The sequence below is a fragment of the Macaca nemestrina genome, chromosome 11 (genome assembly GCF_043159975.1).
Source record: "Macaca nemestrina isolate mMacNem1 chromosome 11, mMacNem.hap1, whole genome shotgun sequence".
NCBI classification, from domain to species: Eukaryota; Metazoa; Chordata; class Mammalia; order Primates; family Cercopithecidae; genus Macaca; species Macaca nemestrina.
Genome location: NC_092135.1, coordinates 69,290,989 through 69,311,668, shown reverse-complemented (window position 1 = coordinate 69,311,668; position 20,680 = coordinate 69,290,989). Strand labels below are relative to the sequence as shown.

At 39.8% G+C, this 20,680-nt stretch overlaps 1 protein-coding gene across 1 annotated transcript in view; it reads left to right on the top strand.

Annotated features, from left to right (window-relative positions):
• Positions 1–20,680, top strand: part of LOC105483247 (methyltransferase 8, tRNA N3-cytidine) — a 225,457-nt gene that overhangs the window by 19,549 nt on the left and 185,228 nt on the right. Inside the window, 1 exon segment of the mRNA XM_071072927.1 lies at positions 12,864–12,955. Coding sequence (XP_070929028.1) covers positions 12,864–12,955 — 92 coding nt within the window.

Below are 20,680 nucleotides of genomic sequence, written 5' to 3'. Positions count from 1 at the left end.
ATGGTTTTCCCCTGGAGTCGGACCGCTCGTTGGACTGGGCTCTCCTCTGGCTGCCCTGGCCAAATGTCGTTCTGCTGGTTGGTGGCCTGCTGGTGTGCTGGTTCCTGCTGATGTGCTTCTCGCGATGTCCAGCCACCTATGTGTCTGCCTGCTAGGGTCTGGGGGATAGGGGGTGTTTATAGGCATAGGATGGGGATGTGGCGGGCCAGGGCGGTCTGGGGAAAATACAACATTTGGGCAGGAAATGCCTGTCCTCACCTAGGTTTGTGTGGGTGAAGCCCTAGCCAGGGACCATGTTCTCCTCTAGCTAGCACTTCCCTTCCCCGCTTCTGTATCATTTAAAGGGACCACGCTCTTCTCTTCCATATCGCCACCATGCCCAGCTAATTTTTGTATTTTTTGTAGAGACAAGGTTTCACTGTGTTGGCCAGGCTGGTCTCAAACTCCTGACCTCAGGTGAACTGCCCACCTCGGACTCCCAAAGTGCTGGGATTACAGGCGTGAGCCACTGTGCCTGGCCTAAATAAAATGTATTTTTAAAATTGGTTTCACCTCTTTATTTTCACTTTTCTTTACCATGGCTACTAGAAATTTTAAAACTACATATGTGGTTCACATTATACTTTTTTGGACAGCTGCTCCATTAAACCATTTTGACTACCATCACCAATATGGATAGTTATCACAGGCTATGAGTTGAAATGGGCCCTTTGCCAGGCAATTAAATCTCCAGAGCAACTTCTGATCTTAGGCAAGCTCCTCATTTACCAATTTTTTTGTTTTCTTCATTAGACCCTAGTGATTTAGCTATCTATATTCTCTTTTTCCATCTGCTACCATGTGCTCTCTTGCCTGAGATTCTTGCCTACTGATTTAAGTCGTTTTGTCATAGACTCAGGAAAGCAAAGATCATCTGGTCCCGCGCTTCTCAAACACATGGGCTAGCTTTGGGCTGGCTGCACAAGAATCCTTCAGGGAGTTACTATTTCAGTAGGTCTAGAGGTATGACCCAGGAATTCCTAACTTGAAAAGGCTCTTTTAGTAATTCTGTTGAGGAGCCAGGTTTGGGAACCCTTGATCCAGTCCAATGGTTTTTATAATTTTCTTTAGCAACAGAACTATTTTCAAGTGAAGCTTTAACATGGAATCCTAGGATTTAAAAGATAAAAGCAAACCTGCCCTGAATGAAGTTGGCATAGAGGCCTGGAGCATCAACAGCACAACTTCCTTTTCCCTCTCACTTCTCTTCACTTACTCTAGCAGCCTAAAGGACCCTTAGGGCTCTGTTACTCAGTTTGAAAAACATTGATCTAGTCTAGACAGCCATCTGTCTTCATAGCATACCCCCCAAGGGGTTGGCCAGTCTGCACCTGACACCTGTGGTGAACTCTCTACCAACACAAATACACACTGTAAGAGCAGTAATAAAAATTGTTTCACCCAGGGAAGAGGAAGGTAGTTGATTCACATTATCTTCCCACACACCTTTTTTACATATTTGTCTTCTTGAAGAGAAGATTTGTAAATTAAACGAAATGTGGTTTTGTCTCCCCATCCTTCAAGTCCAAAATTCTGTTCAAAAGTTTTTGTTTTCTTCCTTATTTTCTCCTTTATATTTAAGAATAGTATTTCCTCTCTTGCGGAATTTGATTTTTTTTGTTTGTTTGTTTGAGACAGGGTCTTGCTTTGTCACCCAAGCTGAAGTACAATGGCACCATAGTGGCTAATTTTTTATTTTGTCTTATTTTATTTTTTTTAGAGAGGGGTCTTGCCATGTTACCCAGGCTGATCTTGAACTCCTGGCCTCAAGCAGTCCTCCTGCCTTGGCCTCCCAAAATGCTGGGATTATAGGCACGAGCCACCACACCCAGCCTGAATTTGGTTTTTTAAAGATGTTTCTAGAAAAGTACATGTCAATTTTCTCTTAGAGGTGTTGCTCAGAATTATCTACAATTCATTTTTCCATTTAGCCTTTGGTTTGTAAGGATGATTTACTCTCCGTATGACAATATTTTTTTTTTAATTTTAAGAAAAAATAAAGATACTCTTTTTTATTTAGTTTCTAATATCCTGAGAAAGATTTGCCTTCCAGATTCTGGGTGTTTATATTACTAGTACTTATAACTGCCTATAGTCTTTTACTTTCTTACTTACTTAATTAATTTAAAGACAGCATCTCGCTCTGTCACCCAGACTGGAGTGCAGTGGCACAGTCACAGCTCATTGCAGTTTTGACCTCCTGGGCTCAAGTGATCTTCCTGCCTCAGCCCCCCAGGTAGCTGAGATTACAAGTGTGTGCTACCACACCTGGCTAATTTTTTATTTTTTATAGAGATGGGGTCTCACTATGTTGCCCGGACTGGTCTTGAACTCCTGGGCTGAAGTAATCCTCCTGCCTCAGCCTCCTAAAGTGCTGAAAGTACAGGAATGAGCCACCACAGTTGGTCTAGTCTTTCATTTTTTGTCTGTCTGTTTGCTTATTTGAGACAGGTTCTTGCCCTGTCACCCAGACTGGAGTGCAGTGGCATGGTAACAGCTTACTGCAGCCTCGACCACCTGGACTTAAGTGATCCTCCCACCTCAGCCTCCCAAGTAACTGGGACTACAGGCGTGTGCCACCATGGCTGCCTAATTTTTTGTATTTTTAGTATAGACGGGGTTTTACCATGTTGCCCATGCTGGTCTTGAACTCCTAGGCTCAAGTGATCCACTTGCCTCAGCCTCCAGTGTGCTGGGATTATAGACGTAAGCCTCTGCACCCAGTCATTCTGGATGTTTCATAGACATGGAATCATACAATGTGACCTTTTATGTCTGACATCTTTCACTTAGCATAATATCTTGGAGGGTCATATACCTTGTAGCATGTATTGGCCCTTCGTTCTTTTTATGGCTGAATGATATTCCATCATTTGTATACATCACAGTTGGTTTATTCATTCATCTACCAATGGACATTTGGGCTGTTCCACTGTTTTGCCTCTTGTGAATAGTGCTGCTATGAACATGGGTGAACTATGTTCTTGTTTGGGTCCTTGCTTTCATTTCTTTGGAATATATACCTAAGAGTGGAATTGCAGGGTCATGTTTTAATTCTGTGTTTAATTAAGTTTTTGAGAAACTCAGATTGTTTTCCACAGTGACTGAACCATTTTACATTCTGCCTATTGTCTTTTAGTTATACTTAGTACATTTATCAATTTTGGAGGGTGGTGACAGGAAACGATATTCAAAATGCTTTTGAGACATGGCCCTGAGATCTGTCTATATTAAGGAACTTACACGGTTACTTGGAAAAATCATTCCTTATTCCACAATGTTCTTGGTTTAAGCATATAGAAACTTTTCAAGGGATCTCAGCCATTTATAAGGAAGCACTAAGCACTTGTATTACGTGACTACATCAGCTAGGCCATTGGCATGCTCCCAGTAAGGAACACACTTTCCATCATGGACCAGCACATGTGTACATAACATATACACATATATCAAACAGGAACAAAAGTTTCCAGTACAGTTTTTACCATGTGAGGTGTGTACACAGTATTTTCCATTTATTTTATTCTACTCTGTTTCTGTTTCTTTCTTCACGGGTTGCTTAGAGTAACTAAATTGATTTCAGGACTCACCAAGGTTTATGACCTTTAGTTTAAAAACACTGAGCTAAGCCTTTTTTTTGTAGATCCAAGGTAAGACTGTGTGTTGCAACATGATTTCTATTATGTAACCCACTTAAATAATAGACAGTTTCCAGAATCTTAATGGGGTTCAGATCCCAAGAATTCTTCATTATATAATTTTTCTTATATAAAAATTTTACTTATCATCTGATTCCTCTTACCCTGTTTCTTACATAGTTCTTTTTGTTTTTTACATGTTCAGTACACATGTGTGTGTTTTGGGGTTTTTGTGTTTGTTTGTTTTTTTCAGACAGAGTCTCGCTCTGTTGCCCAGGCTGGAGTACAATGGCTCGATCTCAGCTCACTGCAAACTCTGCCTCTCAGATTCAAGTGATTCTCCTGCCTCAGCCTCCCAAGTAGCTGGGATTACAGGCGCCCGCCACCACACCCGGCTAATTTTTTGTATTTTTATTAGAGATGAGGTTTCACCATGTTGGCCAGGATGGTCTTGAACTGCTGACGTCAGGTGATCCACCCTCCTCAGCCTCCCAAAATGCTGGGATTACAGGCGTGAGCCACTGCGCCTGGCCCAAATATGTGTGTGTGTGTGTGTATTTTTTTTTTCTTGTAGTCTTCTTTTCTTTTTTTCTTCTTTTTTTTTTTTTAATTTTACTTTGAGTTCTGGGATACATGTGCAGAATGTGCAGGTTTGTTACATAGGTATACATGTGCCATGTGATTTGCTGCACCTATCACATGCTGCACCTGCATCTAGGTTTTAGGCCCTGCATGCATTAGGGATTTGTCCTAATGCTGTCTCTCCCCTTGCCCTCCACCCGCCGACAGGCCCCTGTGTATGTTGTTCCCCTCCCTGTGTCCATGTGTTCTCATTGTTCAACTCCTACTTATGAGGGAGAACATGCAGTGTCTGGTTTTCTTGTCCTGTGTTAGTTTGCTGAGGATGATGGCTTCCAACTTCATCCATGTCCCTGCAACGGACATGATCTCATTCTTTTTTATGACTGCATAGTATTCCATGGTGTATATGTACCACATTTTCTTTATCCAGTCTATCATTGATTGACATTTGGGTTGGTTCCATGCCTTTGCTATTGTAAATAATGCTGCAGTAAGCACATATGTGCATGTGTCTTTATAGTAGAATGATTTATATTCCTTTGGGTGTATACCCAGTAATGGGATTACTGGGTCAAATGATATTTCTGGTTCTAGATCCTTGAGGAATCGCCACACTGTCTTCCACAATGGTTGAACTAATTTACATGCCCACCAACAGTGTAAAAGCATTCCTAGCTGGGCGTGGTGGCTCATGCATGTAATCCCAGCACTTTGGGAGGCCAAGGTGGGCGGATCATAAGGTCAGGAGATGGAGACCATCCTGGCCAACATGGTGAAACTCTGTCTCTACTAAAAATACAAAAAAATGAACTGGGTGTGGTGGTGTGTGCCTATAGTCCTAGCTACTCAGAAGGCCGAGGCAGGAGAATCACTTGAACCTGGGAGGTGGAGGTTACAGTGAGCCAAGATCATGCTGCTGCACTCCAGCCTGGCAACAGAGCAAGACTCCATGTCAAAAAAAAAAAAAAAAAAAGAAAAAAGTGTTCCTATTTCTCCACAGCCTTGTCAGCATCTATTGTTTCCTTTTTAATACTCGCCATTCTGACTGGCGTGAGATACCTCATTGCAGTTTTGATTTGCATTTCTCTAATGATCAGTGATTATGAGCTTTTTTTCATATGTTTATTGGCTGCATAAATGTCTTCTTTTGAGAAGTGTCTGCTCATATCCTTTGCCCACTTTTTGATTTTTTTTTCTTGTAAATTTGTTTAAATACCTTGTAGATTCTGGATATTAGACCTTTGTCAGATGGGTAGATTGCAAAAATTTTCTCCCATTCTGTAGGTTCCCTGTTCACTCTGATGCTAGTTTCTTTGGCTGTGCAAGAAGCCCTTTAGTTTAATTAGATCCCATTTGTCGACTTTGGCTTTTGTTGCAGTTGCTTTTGGTGTTTTGTCATGAAGTCTTTGCCCATGCTATGTCCTGAATGGTATTGCCTAGGTTTTCTTCTAGGGTTTTTATGGTTTTTGGTTTTACATTTAAGTCTTAAATCCACCTTGAGTTAATTTTTGAATAAGGTGTAAGGAAGGAGTCCGGTTTCAGTTTTCTGCATATGGCTGGCCAGTTTTCCCAGCACCATTTATGAAGTAGGGAATCCTTTCCCCATTGCTTGTTTTTGTCAGTTTTGTTGAAGATCAGATGGTTGTAGACGTGTGGAATTATTTCTCTGTTTAACAGAGGTCTCTGTTCTGTTCCATTGGTCTATATGTCTGTTTTGATACCAGTACCATGCTGTTTTGGTTACTGTAGCCCTGTTGTATAGTTTGAAGTCAGGTAGCATGATGCCTCCAGCTTTGTTCTTTTTGCTTAGGATTGTCTTCACTATGTGGGCTCTTTTTTAGTTCCATATGAAATTTAAAGTAGTTTTTTCTAATTCTGTGAAGAAAGTCAACAGTAGTTTGATGGGAATAACATAGAATCAATCTATAAATTACTTTGGGCAGTATGGCCATTTTCATGATGTTGATTCTTCCTATCTGTGAGCATGGAATGTTCTTCCATTTGTTTGTGTCCTCTCTTATTTCTTTGAACAGTGGTTTGTAGTTCATCTTGAAGAGGTCCTTCATGTCCCTTATTAGCTGTATTCCTAGGTATTTTATTCACTTTGTAGCAATTGTGAATGGGGGTTCATTCATGATTTGGCTCTCTGCTAGTCTGTTGTTGATGTGTAGGAACGCTTGTGATTTTTGCACATTGATTTTGTATCCCAAGACTTTGCTGAAGTCGTTTATCAGCTAAAGGAGTTTTTGGGCTGAGACGATGGGGTTTTCTAAATATAGGATCATGTCATCTGCAAACAGAGACAATTTGGCTTGCTCTTTTCCTATTTGAATACTCTTTATTTCTTTCTCTTGCCTTATTGCCCTGGTCAGCACTTCCAATACTATGTTGAATAGGAGTGGTGAGAGAGGGCATCCTTGTCTTACGCCAGTTTTCAAAGGGAATGCTTTCAGCTTTTGCCTATTCAGTATGATATTGGCCATGGATTTGTCATAAATAGCTCTTATTATTCTGAGATACATCCCATCAATACCTAGTTCATTGAGAGTTTTTAACATGAAGTGATGTTGAATTTTATTGAAGGCCTTTTCTGCATCTATTGAAATAATCATGTAATTTTTGTCATTGGTTCTGTTTATGTGATGGATTACGCTTATTAATTTGCATACGTTGAACCAGCCTTGCATCCCAGACATGAAGCCAACTTAATTGGTGGATAAGCTTTTTGATGTGCTGCTGGATTCAGTTTGCCGGTATTTTATTGAGGATTTTTGCATCGATGTTCATCAGGGATATTGGCCTGAAGTTTTCTTTTTTTTGTTGTGTTTCTGCCAAGTTTTGGTATCAGGATGATGCTGGCCTCATAAAATGACTCAGGGAGGAGTCCCTCCTTTTCAATTGTTTGGAATAGTTTCAGAAGGAATGGTACCAGCTCCTCTTTGTACCTCTGGTAGAATTTAGCTGTGAATCTACCTGGTCCTGGGCTTTTTTTGGTTGGTAGGCTATTACTACCTCAATTTCAGAACTTGTTATTGGTCTATTCAAGGATTGAACTTCTTCCTGGTTTAGTGTTGGGAGGGTGTATGTGTCTAGGAATTTATCAGTTTCTTTAGATTTTCTAGTTTATTTGCCTAGAAGTGTTTATAGTACTGTCTGATGGTAGTTTGTATTTCCATGGGTCAGTGGCAATATCCCCTTTATCATTTTTTGTCTATTTGATTCTTCTCTCTTTTCTTCTTAGTCTAGTTAGCAGTCTATCTGTTTTATCAGTTTTTTTCAAAAAACTGGCTCCTGGATTCATTGATTTTTTTTTTGAAAGATTTTTTGTGTCTCTATCTCCTTCGGTTCTGCTCTGGTCTTAGTTATTTCTTGTCTTCCTCTAGCTTTTAGATTTGTTTGCTCTTGCTTCTCTAGTTCTTTTAATTGTGATGTTAGGGTTTTGATTTGAAATCTTTCTAGCTTTCCAATGTGGGCATTTAGTGTTATAAATTTCCCTCTTAACACTGCTTTAGCTGCATCCCAGAAATTCTGGTACATTGTCACTTTGTTCTTATTGGTTTTAAAGAACTTTTTGATTTCTGTCTTAATTTCATTATTTACCCAGGAGTCATTCAGGAGCAGATTGTTCAATTTCCATGTAGTTGTATGGTTATGAGAGAGTTTTTAAATCTCGAGTTCTAATTTGATTGTACTGCGGTCTGAGAGACCATTCGTTATGATTTCAATTCTTTTGCATTTGCTGAGGAATGTTGTATTTCTAATTATGTGGTCTATTTTAGAGGAATGTGTATATTCTGTTGTCTTGGGGTGGAGAGTTCTGTAGATATCCATCAGGTCCACTTGATCCAGAGCTGAGTTCAAGTCTTGAATATCCTTGTTCATTTTCTGTCTTGTTGATCTGTCCAGTATTGACACTGGGGTGTTAAAACTGCCACCACTATTGTGTGGCAGTTTAAGTCTCCTTGTAGGTCTCTAAGAACTTGTTTTATGGATCTGGGTCCTCCCGTATTGGGTTTATATATATATATTCTGGGGATTCTGTAACTGTAGTGTAAAAAAAAATCTGTTCTGCAGGAACTTAGGATTTAATATTCCCCTCACTTAGCAGTTAAGAAAATGAAGTAACATAAAGAACCGGGTAAGGAAGTTACAGTTAAAATATATATATATATATATTTATATTTTTTTTTTTTTTTTTTTTTTTTTTTTTTGAGACGGAGTCTCACTCTGTCGCCCAGGCTGGAGTGCAGTGGCACAATCTCGGCTCACTGCAAGCTCTGCCTTCCGGGTTCACGCCATTCTCCTGCCTCAGCCTCCCGAGTAGCTGGGACTACAAGCGTTCATCACCACGCCTGGCTAATTTTTTGTATTTTTAGTAGAGACGGGGTTTCACCATGTTAGCCAGGATGGTCTCGATCTCCTGACCTTGTGATCTGCCTGCCTCGGCCTATAATTCCAGCTACATAGGAGGCTGAGGTAGGAGAATCACTCAAAATTTTGAGTTCTACCAAATCTTCTCATCTATGTGTCCCCAGTTCACAGGCCCAGTGCCTGATAGATATGGGTTCCCACTGAATACTTAATGAGGGAGGTGGGTATTGGTTTCTTCAGCAGCTGTGACCTCCATCCCATTGTGTGCAAAGTAGGAAGGCATTGGCTCTATGTTTGTATTTTTTGTTAGTCACACAATTAAGGAACTCAGGCAGGTGTGGTGGCTCACTCATGCCTGTAATCCCAGCAGTATGGGAGGCCAAGGCAGGAGGATCGCTTGATGAGGGAGTTGGAGACCAGCCTGGGCAACAAAGCAAAACCCGTCTCTACAAAAAAAAAAAAAAAAAAAAAAATTAATTGAAAAATTTTAAAAATTAGCTGGGCACAGTGGTATACACTTATAGTCCCAGCTACTCAGGAGGCTGAGGCTGAAGGATTGGTTGAACTCAGGAGTTTGAGGCTGTCAAAGGTTTTTCCAAAGGCTAAAAAGGTTTTTTTAAAACTTGTTATAGGCTGGGCACGGTGGCTCACGTCTGTAATCCTAGCGCTTTAGGAGGCCAAGGCAGGTGGATCACCTGATGTCAGGAGTTCAAGACCAGCCTGGCCAATATGGTGAAACCCCATCTCTACTAAAAATACAAAAATTAGCTGGGCATGGGGGCACATGCCTGTAATCCCAGCTACTCGGGAGGCTGAGGCAGGAGAATCGCTTGAACACAGGAGGCAGAGGTTGCAGTGAGCCAAGATTGTGCAATTGCACTCCAGCCTGGGCAACAGAGCAACTCCATCTAAAAAAAAAAAAAGATATATATACATAAAATTTGGGGATCTACTTTTTTAACCTCATGTTATTTTATAAATACTTTTCCATATTGTCATGTAATAGTCATATTTATTATCTTAATGTCTGCATAATATTCCTTTGATTTACTATAATTTTTTCATTTCCCTATCACTGAAGTTGTTTCTCATTTTTTGCTACTAATATTATATTTAGTGTTCCAGTGAATATCTTCATACAAATATTTCCCTGTACAGAATTTCTTAGTTCTTTTGAGTTACTTCATTTCAGTAAGTTCCCAGAAGTACAATTTATTGGTCAAACTCTATAAACCACTTTTTTCCTTTGGTTTTTGTTGCTGTTAAATACTTGATTATTTTCAGTTTGTTTATTATTTGTTTCTGTGCTTAAATTCTATTGTAGTTGTATTATTACTAATAAAAAGTTGTATGATTCTTATTGCCAGCTGTTGGGTTTTGGGATACATGAATCCAGTTCCTCCAAAATAAAGAACTGCCATAAAGCAGCAGGGCTGGAGGAGGTCCCCATAAATACAGTAGGAACATTTTATAGGTTTCTGTGGGGATTCTGTAACTGTAGTGTAAAAAAAAATCTGTTCTGCAGGAACTTAGGATTTAATATTCCCCTCACTTAGCAGTTAAGAAAATGAAGTAACATAAAGAACCGGGTAAGGAAGTTACAGTTAAAAAATAACTGTATCTATTAAATACTTAAGAAATAGCAAGTTAAACTAAAAGCTTAAATGCTTAAAGTGGAAGACCACATATACTCTTATTGTCTTACAGCTTGATTCTTTCCAGGGAAATAGATTGTTCTATTTTCTTTCCTATATGTGGTAGAAATTTGTAGATGAAAAACTCATCCCTAACCTTAGAAATACTATTTTTTCAATAAATAACTTGTTGCCTTTAATTTCACAACTGTCGTGTAATTGTATTCAATATAGTATATTTAATATATACAGAATTTAAAGTATAGTTGCCAGCCCCAATTTGTATGTGATTGCTCGCATATGTTAAAGTAAGTCAAAATAAGTCAAAGAAAAAAAAAAACCTATTCTAATCTCATTTGTTAAAGCAAGAGACAAAGCTGTTTATGATTATTTGGCTTGTACATGATTGAGTTTTATTTAAATACTGGCAGTTAAACTTTTATCTATGAAACTCTGAAAACATTCTCATTCACGTTTCCTGGAGACTGCAGCATACCAGTTTTGATTGATTGATTGATTTAGTTATTTAGTTAGTTAGTTAGTTAAGGAAAGCTGTTTCTCACCTTCAGTATTTATAGCCAGGTCACTGGAATATACCCTCTCATATCTGATTGTATAAGCATTACTTAAAATAGTACCATGCTTATCATCATTCCACCCAATGCAACTCCACATTCTGTCATTGTTACCCCCACTTTCCTAGATACTCAGTTTTAAGACCTTGGAATCATTCATAGCTCTTACACTTCTCTCCAATATCTAGTTAATCTCTAGGTCTTAATTTCAGTGTTTTCAGTGAAACTGAAACTCCCTCTCCCCCTTTCCTTCCTGTTCTCCATTGCTACCACTTTAGTCCTGGGACTCATTACTCCTAGACCATTCCAACAGTCTAATTGGTCGCTTTTCCTCCAGTCCATCCCCACTTCATTGTGTCTTGCACACTACTTAACTGTTCAGCCCCACATTTAAGATCCTCTGAAATCTGACCATTATCCAGCTCCCAACTTCATCTGCAGTAGTCCAAGAGAACCAGTCAAAATGGAGTTTCTTTTAACTGTTCCCTGTATGCACTGTCTGTATTGTCAGCTTCTGAGTGACATGAATTTGCTCCACCACTTTTCCTCCTAACCTGAGCCCAAACCTACCTTCTCTCAAGTCTTCCTATTTGCCCCAGCTGCATTAATTGGCTGCACTCCCCTTCATCAGGTGCTAGCCGTTCATGCTCCACTGTATTATCATTTACTTATTGTTTACTTGCCTGTACTAGCAGAATATAAACCCAAGATGGGCAAACATTACATCTTAAGTCTCTCTGTGTCCCCCACTGCCATGGTAGAAAATAATAGACTAATAGTTGAGAAGATGGACTTTTAAGTGACACAAACCTAGGTGAATTCTGTTTCTGCCACTTCCTGGCTATATAACCTTGAATAAGTTATTACATTTCTGTTAGCCACTATGCAAAGTGGGCATGATTATAACCCTACCAAAGGATTTTTGAAAGGATTAAATAAGACATATGTATGCAATGTGCTTATTACAATACCTGATATGTAATAAATAAATGATGGTAATTATTATGATGATGATGATGATGATCATGCTGACTGCTCAGTGTTAGTTGGTCACAGCATGATGCACTTTCAAGAACTGTATAATTTATCCCTTGTCATCAGTCAGGTGACTACATATATCATATGATAATAGTGTTAGAGGTTTTTCTTTTAGGCTACATGCAACTTGAATATGGGGTATGTAATTTTTTTATTGTTTAGTGACAAAAATTATTCCTGGTTTATTCCAGGAAATTGCTTTACCTAGAGTCTAACCTATTGCAAAAAAAAATGCAAACTTTGTGAAAACAAAACTTAAAAAAAATTACCTTTCTTGCATACAGTTGTTGCTTCTATTCCAAGAAAGACATTTTTTTTTTGCAGCAGAAAATATCTTCTCACATAGGGAGAGTAGATTCTGAAACTAAAAATACTTATAGAAAGTGCCAGAACTTAGAAAGGTGACCTTTTCACATGCTATATCAAGTACTCTATCACTTAAATGCAAAGGAATCCTTTTACAGAATTTAAAGTAGCTAATAAGAAAAATAAATCTAAAGTTACTTTAAAAATTGCAGGCTAAGTACAAAACATTTTTAAACTTTCATCTCTTTGACAGCAAAGTGTTAGAATACAAGTGTTGTAAGAGGAGCGTTTAAAAACTACTGAAGAATGTTCTGTTCATAAATTAACAAAAAGGCAAATAAATTTAGCCTTAGAGTAAAAACCAGCAAACCATACCAGCACCCAAATAGTCATACACCAGGGTGTTCTGAGGACATTACTTTAGCAGCCATTTCCCAGAGGTAGTTGGGGCTTGCAGCACAACCAGATTTAAACAGAAGAATCGTAGGAGTTCCAGGGTTGTACCAGCGCTATCAGTAGGAACATCTGACACAAAATGTATTCATTCCATGTGGAATTAGTCTGTATCATTTGTCTTCAGCTAATCTAGAATGAAAGATGTGGTTCCCTGTCACCTTTTTTCTGTCTTCTTCAATGATAAAGCATATTTTACAATCTTTTTATTTTTATTTGTTTAATAGGGATCACATGCAGTGGTCTAAGGAAGAAGCAGCAGCAGCCAGAAAAAAAGTAAAGGAAAACTCAGCTGTGCGAGTCCTTCTCAAAGAGCAGGGTAGCCAACTGTATGCTGTAGCTCCTAGAGCCAGAGCTTTAGTCACTTTTCCTCCTCCTCATGTCATTGCTTCTGAGAGTTCTTAGCCTCTCCTGATTTCCTCCTCTTGTTCCATTTGGTAAAATTCCCAGTTCTTCCAGTGTAGTGGGACCAAAGTTAATGAAATTTGTATTCACCCTATAATTGGGTCTTTGAGTAGTCATATTATTGCTTTTTCTGGGAGATATACACATGGGTGGCATTTCAAATAAAATATGAAAACATAATTTTAAACTTTTCCACTTGCTATGCTGCTATTACTATGCTATTATGCATTTCACTTCCTAGGATCTTTGAACAAATTTATAAACTTTGAGCAAAGAAGATAAAGTCACATCAAAATGGTGCTGAAGTTTTAGGATAAATATAAAGTTTCAGTAAGGATTGAAGGCAGTTTTCTTGAAGGCCTTTATATTTGAGTTTAATTTAGGTAAAGCCTTGTCAACCTTCATAAATGGCTTTTTAAAACTTGGCCTATGCTACCATGAAAAAAACTCAAGAGCCGGGCGCTATAGCTCACACCTGTAATCCCAGCACTTTGGGTGACCGAGGTGGGCAGATCATGAGGTCAAGAGATTGAGACCATCCTGGCCAACATGGTGAAACCGTGTCTCTACTAAAAATAACAAAGATTAGCTGGGTGTGGTGACGCATGCCTGTAGTCCCAGCTACTCCGGAGGCTGAGGCAGGAGAATCACTTGAACTCGGGAGGCAGAGGTTTCAGTGAGCCAAGATTGCGCCACTGTACTCCAGCCAGGCAATAGAGCGAGACTCCATCTCAAAAAAAAAAAAAAAAAAAAACAGGAAATGTTCATTCCATGTTATGGCTGCTATGAATAGAGCTGCAGTAGACATGGGAGTGCAGTTATCTCTTTGATATACTGATGTCCTTTCTTTTGGATAAATACCTAGCAGTGGCATTGCTAGATGATATGGTAGTTCTATTTTTAGTTTTTTGAGGAAACTCCACACTATTTTCCATAGCGGTCATACTAATTTACATTCCCACCAATAGTGTGTGAAGGTTCTCCTTCTTCCACATCCTCACCAGCATCAATTCATTATTCCATGTCTTTTTGATGTATGCCATTTTAGCTGAGGTGAGATGATATCTCATTGTGGTTTTGATTTGCATTTCTCTGATGATTAGTGATATTGAGCATTTTTTCATATAGCTGTTGGCCATTTGTACGTCTTCTTTTGAGAAATATCTATTCAGATCTTTTGCTTTTTTTTTTTTTTTTTTTTTTTTGAGACAGGGTCTTGTTGCCCAGTCTGGAGTACAGTGATGAGATCATGGCTCACTGCAGCTTTAATTTGCCCGGGATCAGGTGATCCTCCCACCTCAGCCCAGGTTGGTCTGAAACTCCTCATCCTCCCAAAGTGCTGGTGTTATGGGAGTGAACCACTGCCCCAACCTTGCACATTTTTAAATCTGATTTTTTTTTTTTTTTGGCTATTGAGTTGTTTGAGCTCCTTAATATACTCCAGTCATTAATCCCTTGTCAAATGGGTAGTTTGCAAATATTTTCTTCCATTCTGTGGGTTTTCTCTTCACTTTGTTCATTGTTTCTTTGCTGTACAGGCACTTGTTAGCGTGACATAATCCCATTTTCTATTTTTGCTTTGCTTGGTTTTGCTTTTGAAATCTTTTGACAAATGACAAAATAGACAAATAAAAATGCTCCAATGTCCTGGAGCATTTCCCCCAATGTTTTCTTCTAGTAGTTTCATAGTTTCAGGTCATAGATTTAAGTCTGTAGTCCATTTTGATTTGATTTTTGTATATAGTAAATGAGAGCCTAGTTTCATTCTTCTGCTTATAGTTTTCCAGTTTTCCCAGCACCATTTATTGAAGAGACTGTCCTTTCCCCATTGTATGTACTTGATACCTTTGTCAAAAATGGGTTGGTTGTAAATGCATGGATTTATATTTGGGTTCTCTATTCTCTTCCATCAGTAAATGTGTCTGTTTTTATGCCAGTACCATGCCAATTTGGTTACTGTAGCTTTGTAATATGTTTTTAAGTCAGATGCCTCCAGCTTTTTTTTTTTTTTTTTTTTTTTTTTTTTCCAGAGACGGAGTTTTTCTCTGTTGCTCAGGCTGGAATGCAATGGCACAACTCTCGGCTCACTGCAACCTCTGCCTCCCAGGCTCAAGCAATTTTCCTGTCTCAGCCTCCCCAGTAGCTGGGATTACAGGTGCCTACCACCACACCCAGCTAATTTTTGTATTTTTAATAGAGATAGGGTTTTGGCCAAGCTGGTCTTGAACTCCTGACCTCAGGTGATCCCCCACCTCTGCCTCCCAAAGTGCTGGGATTACAGGTGTGAGCCACCACACCTGGCCTCAGCTTTGTCCATTTTGCTCAGGATTGCTTTGGCTATTCTGGATCTTTTGTGGTTCTATAAAAATTGTAGGGGCCAGGCACAAGTGGCTCACACTTGTAATCCCAGCATTTTGGGAAACCTAGACTGAAGGACTGCTTGAGCCCAGGAGTTCAAGACCAGCTTGGGCAATGTGGCAAAAACCTGTCTCTACAGAAAACAAGTGTTGTGGTCATGCGCCTGTAGTCCCAGCTACTCATGGGGCTACAGCTGGAGGATCATTTGAACCCGGGAGTTTGAGGCTGCAGTAAGCTGTCATTGTGCCACTGTACTCCAGACTGGGTGACAGAGTGAGAACCTGTCTCAAAAAAAAAAAAAAGAAAAGAAAAAAAAATTTCAGGATTTTGTTATTTTGTTTTCTATTTCTGTGAAGAATATCATAGGTATTTTGATTGGGATTCCATTAAATCTATAAATTGCTTTGGGTAGAGTTGTCATTTTAACAATATTAATTATTTGGACCCATCAGCATGGAATATCTTCCCATTTTTTAATGTCCTCTTTAATTTCTTTTATGAATGTTTTATAGTTTTCCTTGTATAGATCTTTCACGTCTCTGATTAAATTGTTTTCTAGGTATCTTATATTCTTTGTAGCTATTGGAAATGGGATTACTTTCTTGATTTCTTTTTCAGATTGTTCACTGTTGGCATATTTAAGTGCTACTGATTTTTGTGTGTTTATTTTGTATCCTGTAATTTTACTAAATGTATCAGTTCTAACAGTGTTTTGGTAGTCTTTGGGTTTTTCTAAGTATAAGATCATATTGTAGGCTGGGCACAGTGGCTCACGCCTGTAATCCCAGAACTTTGGGGGGCCAGAGTGGGCAGATCACTTGAGGCCAGGAGTTCAAGACCAGCCTGGCCAACATGGCAAAACCTTATCTCTACTAAAAATACAAAAAATTAGCCAGGAGTGGTGGTGCATCCCTGTAGTCCCAGCTACTCAGGAGGCTGAGGTGGGAGAATTGCTTGAACCCAGGATGCAGAGGTTGTAGTGAGCCAAGATCACCTTTGCACCACTGCACTGCAGCCTGGGTGACAGAGTGAGACCCTGTCTCAAAAAAAAAAAAAAAATTGTCTTTGAACAAGGCTAATTTGACTTCTTCCTTTCCAACTGGGCTACACTTTATTTCTTTCTCTTGCCTGATTTCTCTGGCCAGGACTTCTGGTATTATGTTAAATTAAAGTGGTAAAAGTGGGCATCATTTCCTGTTCCAGATGGATAAATGGATAAAGAAAATGTGGTATATATACACAATGGAATATTATTCAGCCATAAAAAAAGAATGAAATCTTATCATTTGCAGCAACATGGAGGAACTGGAAGTCCTTATGTTAAGTTAAATAAGTCAAGCACAGAAAGACAAATATTGCATGTTCTTATCCATATGTGGGAGCTAAAACAGTGGATGTTATGAAAATAGAGAATAGATTGGTAATTACCAGAGGCCGGGAAGGGGTGGGAGGTGAAGAGAGATTGATTAATGGGTACAAATATACAGTTAGATAGAAGGAATAAGACCTCATGTTCAATGGATCAGTAGGGTGACTAGTTCACAATAATTTACTGAACATTTCAAAATAGCTAGAAGAGGCCGGATGAGGTGGCATATGCCTATAATCCCAGCACTTTGGTAGCCCAAGGTGAGGGGATCACCTGAGATCAGGAGTTCAAGACCAGCCTGGCCAACATAGTGAAACCCCATCTCTACCAGAAATATAAAATTAGCCAGGTCTGGTGGCACACACCTGTAGTCCCTGCTACTTGGGAGGCTGAGGCAGGAGAATCACTTGAACTCAGGAGGTGGAGGTTGCAGTGAGTCAAGATCACGCCATTGCACTCCAGCCTGGGTGATTGTCTCCAAAAAAAAAAAAAATAGCTAGAAGAGAATAAATGTTTCTAGCATGAAGAAAAGACAAATAGGTGCAGTTCCAAGATGGCTGAATAGGAACAGCTCCAGTCTACAGCTCTCAGCGTGAGCAACGCAGAAGATGGGTGATTTCTGCATTTCCAACTGAGGTACCAGGTTCATCTTACTGGGGCTTGTCCAACAGTGGGTGCAGGACAGTGGGTGCAGCCCACAGAGTGTGAGCTAAAGCAGGGAGAGGCATCACCTCACCCAGGAAGCGCAAGGGGTCAGTGAATTCCCTTTCCTAGCCAAGGGAAGCCGTGACAGACGGCACCTGGAAAATCAGGTCACTCCCACCCTAACACTGCGCTTTTCCAACGGTCTTAGCAAACGGCACACCAGGAGATTATATCCTGCACCTGGCTTGGAGGGTCCCACACCCACGGAGTCTCACTCATTGCTAGCACAGCAGTCTGAGATCCAACTGCAATGCGGCAGTGAGGCTGGGGGAAGGGTGCCCGCCATTGCTGAGGCTTGAGTAGGTTAACAAAGCAGCCGGGAAACGCAAACTGGGTGGAGCCCACTGCAGCTCAAGGAGACCTGCCTGCCTCTGTAGACTCCACCTCTGAGGGCAGGGCATAGCTGAACAAAAGGCAGCAGAAACTTCTGCAGACTTAAACATCCCTGTCTGACAGCTATGAAGACAGTAGTGGTTCTCCCAGCATGGAGTTTGAGATCTGAGAACGGACAGACTGCCTCCTCAAGTGGGTCCCTGAACTCTGAGTAGCCTAACTGGGAGGCACCTCCCAGTAGGGGCTGACTGACACCTCATATGGCCGGGTGTCCCTCTGAGATGAAGCCTCCAGAGGAACAATCAGACAGCAACATTTGCTGTTCTGCAATATTTGCTGTTCTGCAGACTCCGCTGGTGATACCCAGGCAAACAGGGTCCGGAGTGGACCTCCTGCAAACTCCAACAGACCTGCAGCTGAGGGTCCTGACTGTTAGAAGGAAAACTAACAAACAGAAAGGACATCCACACCAAAACCCCATCTGTATGTCACTATCATCAAAGACCAAAGGTAGATAAAACCACAAAGATGGGGAAAAACCAGAGCAGAAAAGCTGAAAATTCTAAAAATCAGAGTGCCTCTTCTCCTTCAAAGGAACACAGCTCCTCGCCAGCAACGGAACAAAGCTGGACGGAGAATTACTTTGACAAGTTGAGAGAAGAAGGCTGCAGAAGATCGGTAATTAGAAGCTTCTCTGAGCTAAAGGAGGATGTTTGAACCCATCGCAAAGAAGCTAAAAACCTTGAAAAAAGTTTAGACGAATGGCTAACTAGAATAAACAGCATAGAGAAGACCTTAAATGACCTGATGGGGCTGAAAACCATGGCATGAGAACTACGTGACACATACACAAGCTTCAGTAGCCGATTCGATCAACTGGAAAAAAGGGTATCAGTGATTGAAGATCAAATGAATGAAATGAAGTGAGAAGAGAAGTTTAGAGGAAAAAAAGTAAAAAGAAATGAAGCCTCCAAGAAATATGGAACTATGTGAAAAGACTAAACCTACATCTTATTGGTGTACCTGAAAGTGATGGGGAGAATGGAACCAAGTTGGAAAACACTCTTCAGGATATTTTCCAGGATAACTTCTGCAACCTAGCAAGGCAGGCCAACATTTAAATTCAGGAAATACAGAGAACGCGACAAAGATACTCCTCAAGAAGAGCAACTCTAAGACACAGAATTTTCAGATTCACCAAAGTTGAAATGAAGGAAAAAATGTTAAGGTCAGCTAGAGAGAAAGGTCGGGTTACCCACAAAGGGAAGCCCATCAGACTAACAGCAGATCTCTCAGCAGAAACTCTATAAGCCAGAAGACAGTGGGGGCCAATTTTCAACATTCTTAAAGAAAATAATTTTCAACCCAGAATTTCATATCCAGCCAAACTAAGCTTCATAAGTGAAGGAGAAATAAAATCCTTTACAGACAAGCAAATGCTGAGAGATTTTGTCACCACCAGGCGTGCCTTACAAGAGCTCCTGAAGAAAGCACTAAACGTGGAAAGGAACAACCGATACCAGCCACTGCAAAAACATACCAAATTGTAAACACCATTGATGCTAGGAAGAAACTACATCAACTAACGAACAAAATAACCAGCTAACATCATAATGACAGGATCAAATTCACACATAACAATATTAACCTTAAATGTAAATGGGCTAAATGCTCCAATTAAAAGACGCAGACTGGCAAATCGGATAAAGAGTCAAGACCCATCGGTGTGCTGTATTCAGGAGACCCATCTCACATGAGAGACACACATAGGCTCAAAATAAAGGGAAAGAGGAAGATCTACCAAGCAAATGGAAAACAAACAAACAAAAAAAGCAGGGGTTGTAATCCTAGTCTCTGATAAAACACACTTTAAACCAACAAAGATCAAAAGAGGCAAAGAAGGCCATTACATAATAGTAAAGGGATCAATTCAACAAGAAGAGCTAACTATCCTAAATATATATGCACCCAATACAGGAGCACCCAAATTCATAAAGCAAGTCCTTAGAGATGTACAAAGAGACTTAGACTCCCACACAATAATAATGGGAGACTTTAACACCCCACTGTCAACATTAGACAGATCAATGAGACAGAAAATTAACAAGGACATCCAGGAATTACACTTAGCTCTACACTAAGCGGCCCTAATAGACATCTACAGAACTCTCCACCCCAAATCAACAGAATATACGTTCTTCTCAGCACCACATCACAGTTATTCCAAAATTGACCACATAGTTGGAAGTAAAGCACTCCTTAGCAAATGTAAAAGAACAGAAATTTTAACAAACTGTCTCTCAGGCCACAGTGCAATCAAACTAGAATTCAGGATTAAGAAACTCACTGAAAACCACTCAACTACATGGAAACTGAACAACCTGCTCCTGAGTGACTACTGGGTACGTAACAAAATGAAAGCAGAAATAAAGATGTTCTTTGAAACCAATGAGAACAAAGACACAACATACCAGAATCTCTGGGACACATTTAAAGCAGTGTGTAGAGGGAAATTTATAGCACTAAATGCCCACAAGAGAAAGCAGGAAAGATCTAAAATTGACACCCTAACATCACAATTAAAAGAACTAGAGAGACAAGAGCAAACACATTCAAAAGCTAGCAGAAGGCAAGAAATAACTAAGATCAGAGCAGAACTGAAGGAGATAGAGACACAAAAAACCCTTCAAAAAAATCAATGAATCCAGCAGCTGGTTTTTTGAAATGATCAACAAAACTGATAGACTGCTATCAAGACTAATAAAGAAGAAAAGAGAGAAGAATCAAATAGACTCAATAAAAAATGATAAAGGGGATATCACCACCGATCCCACAGAAATACAAACTGCCATCAGAGAATACTATAATCACCTA